The 12,757-nt window shown below is 41.1% G+C and overlaps 2 protein-coding genes across 2 annotated transcripts; one reads left to right on the top strand and one right to left on the bottom strand.

Moving 5' to 3' along the window:
• Positions 1–205: 205 nt before the first annotated feature.
• Positions 206–7,715, bottom strand: LOC117991400 (uncharacterized). Its single transcript, XM_034978991.2, has 5 exons — positions 7,583–7,715; positions 3,781–4,545; positions 2,908–3,112; positions 1,506–1,659; positions 206–975 (listed from the first exon to the last, which is right to left on the bottom strand). Exons 2-5 carry the CDS (start codon positions 4,148–4,150, stop codon positions 799–801), a joined length of 906 nt encoding a protein of 301 aa, XP_034834882.1. The 5' UTR covers positions 4,151–4,545; positions 7,583–7,715; the 3' UTR covers positions 206–798.
• Positions 7,716–8,437: 722 nt separating this feature from the next.
• On the top strand, positions 8,438–12,164 carry LOC117991409 (zinc finger CCHC domain-containing protein 24-like). Its single transcript, XM_069505131.1, has 4 exons — positions 8,438–8,497; positions 9,964–10,086; positions 10,332–10,529; positions 11,158–12,164. The coding sequence occupies exons 1-4, from the start codon at positions 8,438–8,440 to the stop codon at positions 11,302–11,304; spliced, it is 528 nt and encodes a 175-aa protein (XP_069361232.1). The 3' UTR covers positions 11,305–12,164.
• The last annotated feature ends 593 nt before the right edge of the window (positions 12,165–12,757 follow it).

Consider the following 12,757-nt stretch of genomic DNA (forward strand, 5'->3'; position numbering starts at 1 on the left):
CTGATCTCCACTAATAGTAGTTATTTCATAATTATTAGTATATTTTGCAAATATGTATAGATTTGTAGAAAATAATATTGTTCTACAAGTCTGCAAACAATTTTGCAAAATATTTGCTCCTATAATATTACAGGAGTGAATGTTTTAAACAAGTCGAAGGAAAACTGTTATTAAGGGGTGAAAAATAAATAAAAATAACCTGTGATACATTTTCAAAATTTTATTTCCCCAAAGAGCCGATTTTTAACTAAAAGATGAATATAAAATGACACTACAATACTACAACTACAATCTTGAAGTTAATGATATTATATATAAGACTCCGTTAACAACAGAAAATGAATATGAAAAGCGCATCTTCAGTTTTTTTATTCAGATACAAGTTAGCACTTGACTGCAATCTCACCTGGTGGTAAGTGATGATGCAGTCTAAGATGATTTTGAAGGAAAACGGGTGTAGCAAGAAAATATTTCTAAAAATAAATTTAAGAACTAAGGCACGATAATTTATCCCTTTCTCTACAATTTTGCTACGCCCAATTAACTTAAAGTAAGACTTTTAGAAGTTGTACGCTCTAGGAGTTAATTTTTTCCGTGTTTCCAAAAAATATTGATTGAAAACACAAAAATATCCTAATTCCTAGCTTTCCAATTTTTTTAATTTCAATTTCAAAGGTGTTTCAGTGTGCGTTTACTTATTTTCTCAACGCTACCCTCCCCAATATTTTTTACGCTCATTTTCTTCATAACTTCTTCCAATTTCCAAGTTCTTCATAGTTTATACGCAGGAGCCTCTGTCTATTTCTCTCCAGCGGAAAGTTGGACGACTCTGTCGTTTATTTCTAGCAGTTCCTCCATGAACTCCTTATCCGTCATGATGGTGGCCAGCTTCTTAAGCATAGAGAGCAGTTCGCCATCTCTCAGACGCATCTGGTCGTTACATTGCTCCACTTCGTCCACTACCTCGTCTGGGATCTGAAAATTAAGGATAAACCATTAATGTCTTTGTTTTTAAACCTCTGGCCAAAAAGGTAATCGTCATTACGTTAAAACAACCGCTAAAACAATTATCTAAAGATATAAAAGGAAAAGGTGACTGACTGACTGCCTGACTGACTGATCTATCAACGCACAGCTCAAACTAATGGACGGATTGGGCTGGGCATGCAGATAGCCATTATGCCGTAGCCATCCGCTAAGAAAGGATTTTTGAAAATTGTGTAATTCACGCGGACGAAGTCGCGAGCATAAGATAGTAATAGATAGGGGTTAAATCAGAGGATTGTTTTACAGTAAAATATCTAGTGGTCTGACTCGCACTTGGCCAGTTTTGTTTTAGGCAAACTTTATCCTTTTCCTTTCAAATTCCAAATCCCGATTTTTCAATTTTATCCATAGTTTCCCTAACTTTAAACTTTAATAAATAACAAACCTGACATTGGCTAATCTGTGTAAAGCCAGAAGAACAACAAAAAAAAAAGTTTTAGGCAATTTATCATACACACCTTCTGCACCTCCAAGAAGGTGTCAAACGCGAACTTCTTCCTCTGCTTGCCGCTGTGACCGTCGAAGAACATGGTAAGCTGCGTCTCCTTCTTCTTGGATATGAAGTAGAAGCCCGCTGTTAGGTGTCCCTTGGGATTACGGGCTAGAAGACTCCTGGAGAAGAAAAAGATGGCATAAGTTATGGAATATTATAAGATCATTATTATGGTACATAGCTTGAAGAAACAATACCTGTAGTTCGCGACAGGTCGACATGGCAATCGGGTTGGCGACACCCCGCACAACCCCCGCGCTAAACCGGGCGTCCCCCCGCCTTATACCCCGATTTCCATGTCAACCTGTCGCGGACGGTAGGTAGCTACACCAATTCGGCCCAAATAAAAATATGCAATTTTCATTTTTTGGTGGGAGGGGGTTCCAACTTCCATGCTACAAACAAAGCCGAATTCCCGAGAGTTTCAGGGCATTAAACCCATATAAATATAGCCCCTCATTCTCAGAAGGAGACGACGCGGAGACATATTTCAGACCCCTCAAGCTTTTCCCAAAAACCGCTGATGCTGTTTCCTGCGTCACAAAAGCCGCATTAAATTCCAGTTCTGAATGACGACAAAGAGCTGAAGTGAGTGCTGAGTTTGTCGTGGGCTTCATTTCAGACCAGGGCGCGTTTGGAACCCTCGCAGCTTTAGTTGTAAGTTTACGTAATTAATTATCACCATTACATTTTCATCTTACAAAATATGTGTTTCCCTAGGACCTAGGTGGATGCTACGTTTGTGCATTAGAGCTAGGGCAGTAGCAGACTATGTGCAACGGAGTCTCGACGGACTCGTGGCACAGTCTGCAGATGTCTGAGTCTGTTAGGGCCTGTTTAGACCACAGTGACCTGTTAAAGCTCGCACTAGAATGCACAGATTACTACTATTAAATATTAAGCGCCAGCACCTCAGAGACTACAGTACGCGGCCAAAAGTGATGTTCTATCGCCTTTATAATGGGGAGTGCTCTGAATAGCTTTTTGACCTCATTCCACCCTCTTTTTTCTACAACCGCACCGCGCGCCACCGTAAGGAATTTCACCCTCACCACCTGGGTGTCTTATGCACTTCGACCGTTCGCTGTGCCAGATCCTTCTTTCCACGCACGTGCAAACTGTGGAACCAACTCCCATCGGCGGTGTTCCCACTAGATTACAACATGGGGTTATTCAAGGGGCGGATCAACAAATTCCTAAAAGGCAGGCAACGCATCGGCGGTTCCCCTGGTGCTGCAAATGTTCATGGGCGGCGGTAATCACTTAACATCAGGTGACCCGCCTGCTCGTTTGCTCGCTATATCTATTAAAAAAAAGTTGAACCAAGCTCTTAGGTATACCGCAGACAGGCTCTTTTTTATACTTACTTCATATCCCAAACCAGGTTTCTCTTCTCAGTAACAGCAACGGCGCTAAGGTACGCCCTGGCGACGTACACCAGGGACAGTCGCTCCTTGACCTTGTCACCTCGCTTCTCCCGCTCATGCCACTCCACGTAGTTGGAGTTGTACAGGTTGAACTGGTAGTTGTACTCCTTGCGGCAGTGCGGCTCGTCGGATTGGGTGAACCAGCCTGGAAAGGAAGAAGAATTGGTTTTTATATTTTTATTTCATCAACTATAAAACAGAGGGTAGGTAAGAAGAAAAGGCTGATAGGTTTAATTATGTAACAGATACCGGTTAATATTGGGTACAGTTACTGTACCCAATATTAACCGGTATCTGTTACATAATTAAACCTATCAGCCTAGTACGCGGCAGAAAGTAATGTACATCGACCTTTAGAAGGAGAGCGGATTTGTAGAGGATTACCTAATTTTTAAGATCCCGTGTAAATAATATATACCATATCTGAGCAAAATAAATAAATGATTATGATTATGATTGTCTCTGTCGTTGAGACCGACAAAACGTCATATAGGTATGAGTGACAGAGACAACGCTCTACAAAGCCGAAATGTCATTCCAAAGGCCGATCTACATTATTTTCTGCCGCGTACACTATAGTTTCTCATTTTAATTCAAGGTCAAGGATGACTGAAAATTGAGTTTAAAAAAATTAAGGAATAAGTAATTAAGCAGGAATAAAGAACTACTTATAAAAAAAAGTTAGTAATAGCGGACCCTAATCAGGTTCTTGTAGAGGACCTCCTTAAATTTTAAAGTGCCAAAGAAGAGCCTGATCTGCTTTTATGTAAAAATAAATTCTTTTAAAAATAAATAACTGTCATAGATAATTACCTGTATGCGGGTAACAACGATCCGCCATAACGGTGACAACTCGTGAGATATGGTACCCCAGGTCCGACAGGAACACGCCAGGTCTGCCCGCGACCCGCACGTGGCAAGCCACCATCACGTGGTCCTTCTCCGTCTCCACCAAGAACCCTTGCGGCCCAGGACACGATGTCGCATAGTCCATTAAATCCTGGATGTTCTCATCGCAGGACACCAGCATCATCGATTTTGTTAACCCAGGGAAGTCCTTTTCAAGTACTTTAAGACATTTCATTACTTCCATGCCCAGACCGACGCAAGTGTGCTTATGAGGACGGATAGGAGGGTTGTATTTGGGGAAGAACTCCTTCAAAGTGTCATCCGGGGACGCCATGTAAGCGTCGTACAGTGAGATGAAGTTGTTAACGGAATCGTAGCGTTCGTTGACTACCAATCGGCTCAGCAACGCCTCGGCTTTGGCCACCAGATCCTCGTACTGTCGGAGGGAGAGGTGCAAAGCTGGGCGCGGGGCCCCCCACCGGGGAAACGGTAGAGGGTGATCGGCTGGCCATTGAAGACCAGCAGGTTTGAAAGCCCCGGTGCCGAGTCAGCTCAACCACTCGGCGCCCCAGCGGCCAGTGATGCGGCGCAGCTGTCTCTCCTCGCCGGAGGAGCACGCCATGTCGGTGGGAGCGTGGTCAACCACGTCCCGAGTGGCCCCGACGCCGCCGCTCGGCGCATCCAGAGACCACTCTATGTCCTGACTTAATGGTTTTATATTTAACGTTTCTGGAAACAGAGAGAATGCAGATTAGGATCGAATTCATCATTGATTGGCTAAAGTTATGGTATTCTTGTCGCAACAGTAGGTACATTTTAGTCAATAGAGAGAGAATCGGGGTCCGCGGTTTGATTTAAGGCACGCACCTTACACCTGGAAACTTTTCGAAGATATGTGATTTTTAAGCAACATTGAAGGAAAACATCGCGTGGAAACCTGTATGCCTGAGAGTTCTCCATAATGTTCTCAAAGGTGTGTGTAGTCTGCCAATTTGCACTTGGCCAGCGTGGCTAAGCTCTTCAGATTCTGCAAGGAGACTCGTGCTCAGTAGTGAGCCAGGTTGGCTCACTATTGAGCAAAAGCAGCTTTATGGGTTGATGATGATAATGATGAGATAGAATCAGTCAATCATAGGTGATTCAGTCGCCATACTGTAGCAGGCAAACAATGTGATAAGCGTCCAGGAATTGACCCATTGACCCAAAAGCCAGATGTGAATTGCAATGTTGGGCGTATACCTATCTGATATATTGACGTACATAAAATAAGTAGAACTAAGGATGGTTAGACTTCACATCATGCGTCGGTCACGCGATGAGATAACAGCTGATGGCCTCAATTGGATGATATGTAACCGTATACCTATACTCTATAGGTAATATACTATGTACATGTAGGTATATTATGTATCATGAGTCACGACTATTATGTACAATGTTACTCGCACTTAAAGAGCTTCCGGCAAGATAATTTGCATCAGAAGGTTCTGAATTCATGATAGGGAGGTACTTTAGAAAACTTTCGTTCCTAAATTCGTGCTAAATTGAAAGTCTAAAACCCAAAGTACCCGCTCTTGAGGATATTCCGTCAAGATAATAATTGGCATCAGAAGGTTATGTATAATTGTATGATTCATGATTCCTCATAAGGAAACTCCTATAGAAATTTCTCTTTCCTAAATTCAAATTCTCAAAATCAAGGATCTAAAATCCATAGTAATATTATAAATGCGGAAGTTTGATCCAGAGATAGCTAGTATTCCGAGGAAGGACATAGGCTAATTTTTATCCCCGAAAATCAAAGAGTTCCCACAGGATTTTAAAGAACCTAAATCCACGCAGACAAAATCGCGGGCATCATCTAGTCTAAACTAAAATGTAGCTGGCCCAAATAAAATACACTTTCCTATGGGTTGGGTAATGGGTAGGGTTGAGTGAATTATGGTGAAATAGGAGTGAGTCATCGTAACAGTCGACGCGTCAGAGAGTCGCTTCCAAGGTGACCGTGAAACAGGGGCGAAATAAGTAATGTGATGACGCAGTAGTTTTCCCGTTAGGACCTACCACGAACCTACCTACCTATTTACAAATCCAATTTGTTCCAATATCAAATTAAGTACAATTGAATTAGTTCAACTTCATTCAAACCAGTAAAATAAATCTTGCAGATATAGGTAGGTATACGTATAGTATTTGTATATTTGTATTTATCAAGAAATAAATTTGAATAATATATTGCGTTTGGGAAACAATACAGAATTTTTCATTTAGGAAGTAGAATGCTTAAAAATCCAAATATCATTGAAGGAAATAGATACCTATGGACCTCTATAATGTAGAGGAAAAAATATCAAGGAAAAGTGAAAGGAGGAGAAATCTCATCATTTATAGTAGGTACCTAGATACTTACTTCCACAATAAAAACATGATACGATTGAAGATAAAGCTAATATTTAAATAAACAGATGATAAACACTAACTGTTTACAGAAGTGATAAGGAACAGACAATCAAAAGCTGCTAATTCCTATGACGCTAGCTAGCTAGACTGTTTGAAATGATAACGATATAAATCTAAATAATACTGTTCAAAATAAACAACATCTACTTAGATATTCATTGTAGATGTTGTTATATATTGAATTTGAACATGATGTAGAGAATCGAGATTGTGAAAAGGGGAATACCGGACTGTTACGTCATAGAAACATAATATTTATGAGACTATGAAGGGTCCAAAAAACCTTAAATTAAAATTAAAGAAAATATTAAGCATGCACAAAGAAAATATTTACAATAGATAAAGTACAGCGAAAGCATTCTAATTCTGGAAAAACGGATCCAGCCAACGAAATTGTACGTCACAGAAATATGCATTTTTGCATAAAGAAGTAAAAATATCCACGTATTTGGCACAGGGAATTACCTACTTAATCCGTGTGACGTAGGTATGACATGATACGCGGATCACGGATGGATGATCCTAATCATTGGGATAATGAGGCATTGTGTTGAGAATCAGAAGTGATGCTAATCAATAATGATAATAATGCAATAATTTACAAACAAACCAAACCTTTTCCTTTAATTTATTTATACCGAAGAATGAAAGAATAAGTAGAGAAAGAGTAAAGGAATGAGAGGAAAGGAAGGAGAAACGGACTCCAAGACCGCAATAGCCAGAGGGGTGCAAATTCAATCCCTGCTAGTTTCGCAATTTTTGATATACCTACCTACATCAATAAATATTTTGGAAAAGGTTAGTAGAGAAATTGAAAAAAAATTAAGATTTCGCTAATTCTTTTTTTATAATATTCCTTGAACTTGAAGTACGAGGATGGTTATTACGGAGAGAAAAATTTAAAAAATTTGAATCGACTGTTAGGCGGAACGAAGTTCGCCGTCAGCTAGTGTTATAATGAAAATCAATGAAAATAAATACAGGTGTTTTTTAAAAGGACCTAGGACTTAACAAGTACTTATCTACCTAGATCCTATTCAAACTAGGTAGGTACCTACTGCGTCACAGAAATGTTATGACTGAGGGGTTTAGAAATCCCCACACAATTGTTCGAACTACTTACCTATGAGTTATGGCATAATTAGATTTCTCATGGTTGATCGTGAACCCATGACTCATGATGCAGCTGATTGACAGCAAAAAGTGTTTAATGATACTACTGTAAACTTTTCCCAGGGACTTGGACACCGGAAGTTAAGAAGGTCAAGGTTTCTAAATAAAGATAAGATAGTTATCAAGAACTTACCCATTGGTGGGTCAATCGCCTGGCGAAAAACTTTCAATTTATCTCTTGGATGTATTTTGTTTACGTTCTAGATTGAAACTGGTTTGGTTTGCCTCCACGCGGTCTATATAAACTGGAACCTTCGTATTGCCCCTCCCCCTGGCCTTCCTTGCCCCTCGATCAGACTGCGTCATTCAGTATTTGTGTTGGTGTGCGTGACTTGGCATCTGTTGATGCGGCAGCGTTTGGATGTGTGCGTTGGGTGTTTTACGCTATTCAGAATGGTGGCACATGCATGAGCGAAGCGGTGATTTGTGAATCGATAATGTCGTAGGCGTCAACCGCTGATAGAGACGTCTACGGCTGGACTTCCACTCCCCACGGTCTTGCGCCGCCTGAATCTAACGGGTCCCTACGACTCGTCTGATGTCGTCCACCTAGTGGGAGGTCTTCTATCGCTGCGTTTGCTGGTGCGAGGTTGCCATTCCAGCACCTTGGGAGTTGGGACCCTAACATCTATCAGTTTTTCGAACTGTGTCCTGCCCCTGGCCACTTCAGTTTCGCCACCCGCTGAGCTAAGTATTTTGGTTACTCTGGTTCTCCTACGGATCTCCTCATTTCTGATTCGATCACGTTGAATAACTCCAAGCATAGCTATCTAGTGTCTTTATCGCTCGCTGAGTGACTATGAGCTTTCTTATAAGGCCTATAGTTAGCGACCATGTTTCGGATCCATATGTTATCACTGGCAACACGCACTGTTCGAAGACTTTGGACTTCAAACACAGGAATTTCGGTTTTGGACGGAAGTGGACATCTATCGGTTGATAATGATGATGATGATGACCATAAAAAGCTAACAGGCGTTAGTTGGACATGTGTCCGACTAACGCCTGTCAGACCCCTGGCAGCTCTACTTCCAACTTCCTCTGCCAGGTCGGACTCACTTGGTCACGTGACCTGAGAAGTATAGGTACACCTATCTACGCCCTACGGTGGTACGCCCTTTCAACGGCACTCACGTAATTCTTATCTTTTATGTAAGAGAGAGAGAGAGAAAGAGATAATAATTTACGATATAGAAAGAGAGGCGTTTATAAAATTTTAGGCCCCAGCGCTTTTCGAGCTAGGTAGTATTTTACGCTCTACGTAGAGTGGCTAGTTATTTATTTAAAAACGTATTTGCGGAGTGATCCTTCTGTACCTAGAAAGTCCTATTAAGTAATTGAATTGCATATTCTCTGCTTCTGCTCTAAAATATAAAATTTATTTCCATCACTAAAACATCAACTTTATCTGCGGCGTCACCCACACTCTTACTCTTACGTACGGATACCACGGTTATATGTGTGTGTGTCGCGTGCGATGTCTGAGTTAACACAAACATAATAAATACCTACCTAATAAACCTTGCTCAACTAGAAATTTCCATTCCATGCAGATTGTAAACAACACATATTTTTTATTTATTTGTTTTGACATCTGGATTCTGGTGGTAGACAAAAGTAACTGCTGCCGGCTCTACTCACTAGAATTTGCTTTCCAAGCAGGTGGTAGTGTCCCAGACATTAACCATTAACCATTACAGTTCTTGCAATTCACGAAGGCGGGTGAACTTCACTTGTGGTTACGTCAAGTCTCCTTATTCTTAGTCTGAGGCTTAGAATATAATACTACGGAGTAGTACTTGCAAATTCTTTGAATATATCAATATCAAAGAATTTGCAAGTACTACCTACTAGATGTAGGTATTCCTATGTCGATGATCATTATTCATCCAAGGAATATATAATACAAGAACAAAGGAAACACTTGACAGCAACGTTAGTTCCATGGTTAGTTCCGATTTTTGCCACGCGCCAAGATAGCCTTGTCGCACTGTACCTATGATCATGCAATGATGAATGATCTATTTAATAATCCGCTAGCAACCGGTTACCGGTGCGAAACCGGAACCATGAGGTCGAAGCCTTACAGATTAGTGAAATTATGCAGGTGTTTTATGTTCTGTGGTCTAATCACGATATTGTTGGTCTTTATCGTGTCTATGGTCAGGGAATTTCTCGGAACTATAGGGTACTTTCGGAACCGTTTGCCGCTTCGCTCTCCTGTCCAAATAATATTAATTTTTAATATTGATTATTGGATATTACTCGGTATTTCGGGGGGAGCTACTACCTTTATTATTTAAATGGTAAATGATTTGCATTTTTAAATGAGAATCTTCATACTTAAATTATGAATTAGAATTTTTTCGCTACTTTTAAACAGCAAGAACGCCGTGTGAGTTGTGACTCTGTGAGTGGACCGCCATTTTTGAAATGTAATGTGAAATTCGAGATTTCCTTCGTTTTGCTTTTTTTTGTTTGTAATGTTGATTTTTTGTAATATTTAGTAAGTGATTGTCCATACGGATACGGCATACTACGCAAAAAGAGTGTCTTTGTGGATACAAATCGTCAACCGATAGACCCCCACAGCTGGACGTAGGTCTCTTGTTGAGGCTTTCACAGTTCACACGGCATGTAAGGCTTTGCGCTGCACGGCTCCCTGGGAATCGTTTGGTGTCTGTCCAGTGTCAATCTATTGTGGGTTCTTCCAACGCTGCGTCTTCCGGTGCGAGGTCGCGATTCCAGCACCTTGGGGCCCCAACGTCTATCGGTTGCACGAACTATGTGCCCTGCTCATTGCCACTTCAGCTTCGCAACCCGTTGAGCGTTGTGGAATATAGTTATATGTATTTATTCAGTTTATCTGGTAATGGTTTTAGGAGCAACCAAGAAGGCGCCGACGAAATAGAGGTGCAAAGAAGAAGAAGAAGGGCCTGACGCCGTATCAAGGCGGCAGGCGAAGCTTCGGAGAGTTCAGGTGCCCGCAGTGCAAGCGTGGTTGGATGAGCGCGAACTCCTGGGCCAACTGTGGCCAGGAGTGCAACAAATGTAAAATCAACGTTTATCCTTATAAACAGGTACGTTATCTCTGTAAGCAGTAGGTACCTTTATTATCAGTACCTCAGTACCCTTATTATAAATGCGAAAGTGTGTTTGTTTGTTTGTTTGTCCTTGAATCACGTCGCAACGGTGCAAAGGATTGATGTGATTTTTTGCATGGGGATAGATAAAGACCTGGAAAGTGACATAGGATACTTTTTATCCCGGAAAATCAAAGAGTTCCCACGGGAAAAACAGAAAACCTAATTCCTTCCGATCGTCAGTATATCGTGCAAAAAGTCGACCCACACTATGCCAATATCCATTCCAGAACACTCAGACATCTGCCACGTTGGTACGCCGCTTCAACATGCTTCATTTTAGAGCTTTTATCAATAAACTAGATGATGCCTGCGACTTAATCTGTGTGGATTTAGGTTTTTAAAAATCCTGTGGGAACTCTGCAATTTTCCCGGCTAAAAAGTAGCCTATGTCCTTCCCCGGGATGCAAGCTATCTCTGTACCAAAATTTCGTCAAAATCGGTTGAACGGTTGAGCCGTGAAAAGGTAGCAGACATAGACAGACACACTTTCGCATGTATAATATTAGTATATGGATGGATTTTACGAGTTACAAAAATGTTTTTTTTTGCATTTCATTTTTAGATGCCGCTCGAAAAGTCTCGCGGTTTAAACAAGAGTGATCCATCAAAGCAACACCCTCAAGCACTATGCCAGAAGTGTCGTTCTATTAAGGACTATTGTGGGAAAAAACCTTATCATGAACCTACCGTTGTGGCTAATGGGGCATAGCCCCTGGGGTCTCGAGGGTCCAAACTGTAATTTGTATCCTAACCGCCGGACTCAGAGTCGCGAATCGTTACTTAAGATTTATGTGAGAGGGATATAGCTCTGTCTCGTTTTAACTAAACTTAAGTAACGATTAAGCGACTCTGAGTGCGGCAGTAAGTTGCGTACTGACCTGCCACCCAATTGTGTAAGAATAACCATTTCATGGCTATCGCAATCGTCAAGAAATTCTGCCCTTTGATTAGTTGATTCGCTGTTTACATTTTTTCACAGCCAATCAAAGGGCAGAATTCTTGATGATTGCGATAGCCATGAAATGGTTATTCTTACACAATTGGGGGGCTGGAGTATTCGCTTGTAATGTACCTACAGTAGGTATATAGTATTAAAAATGTTTTTGTTTATAATGTAATAGGTAAGTGCAGCCCGCTGAAAGACGACTCACGACAGACAGACGAACGGACAGCGGAGACCTAGTAATAGGGTCCCACGTTGCCGCAGTGGCGTGCACAGGATTTGAAGCCAGGGTAGGCATTAGTTAGGTAGGAACCTGTTTACTGGCAGTTTACAATGAAAAATATGCACAAACTATTACAACTGGGGTAAGCAGTGCATTTATGCCTCTATGACCTGCACGCCACTGCACGTTGGCACCCTGGGTACGGAACCCTAACAAAACTTATCTGAAAGCGTTCAGAGTCTCACCGCGTTTTGTTTAAGTTTGTATTTTTTTAATTTCTTAACTAGCTATAACTGAGTAATTACCTAATATTATAATTAACTAAGTAGGTACTTAGTAATAATATGACATTTGTTGATGATAGTTAAGTACCTAACTTCAATAAGTTCAATAAAAATGTCAATACATTAATCTTTGTTTGTTCTTGACAAACCTGTGTGACAAACCAACTGCCAGACACCCTAAAGGTATGATTCCGAACCACGCTGCACGCAGCGGCGCTGCCGCAACAGTGCTGTCACCAGCTGTCACAGTGCTGTCGCGGTACTACTGGTCCCCATACAATCTCTATAAGCTTATATGACATTACATTCCGAGCTAGGCAGCAATATAGCGGAACATTGCTGCCTAGCTCGGAATGTAATGTCATATAAGCTTATAGAGATTGTATGGAGACCAGTAGTGCTGCGACAGCACTGTGGCAGCACTGCTGCGTGCAGCGTGGTTCGGAATCATATAATCTGTATAGTTAAAAAAAATTAGGATATCTGGCCGGGGGTTACCACGACACTAAGGGCCGGTTGTTTCAAACCATTGGTCTTCGTAAGATCCGTTCGTTAAAATTTAACGGACGTAGACGAACTTTAACATCTGTTAATTTAAGTGCGTTGCTTCATTGTACAAAAAACTGTTCGTCATAGTTATTTTGGTTGCGAAACTAACCCTAAAAATTAACTTACTTCTCCGTATCCTTTTCTTATTTCATTTTAAGTATAT

This window comes from Maniola hyperantus, chromosome 19, assembly GCF_902806685.2.
Source record: "Maniola hyperantus chromosome 19, iAphHyp1.2, whole genome shotgun sequence".
Lineage (NCBI taxonomy): Eukaryota > Metazoa > Arthropoda > Insecta > Lepidoptera > Nymphalidae > Maniola > Maniola hyperantus.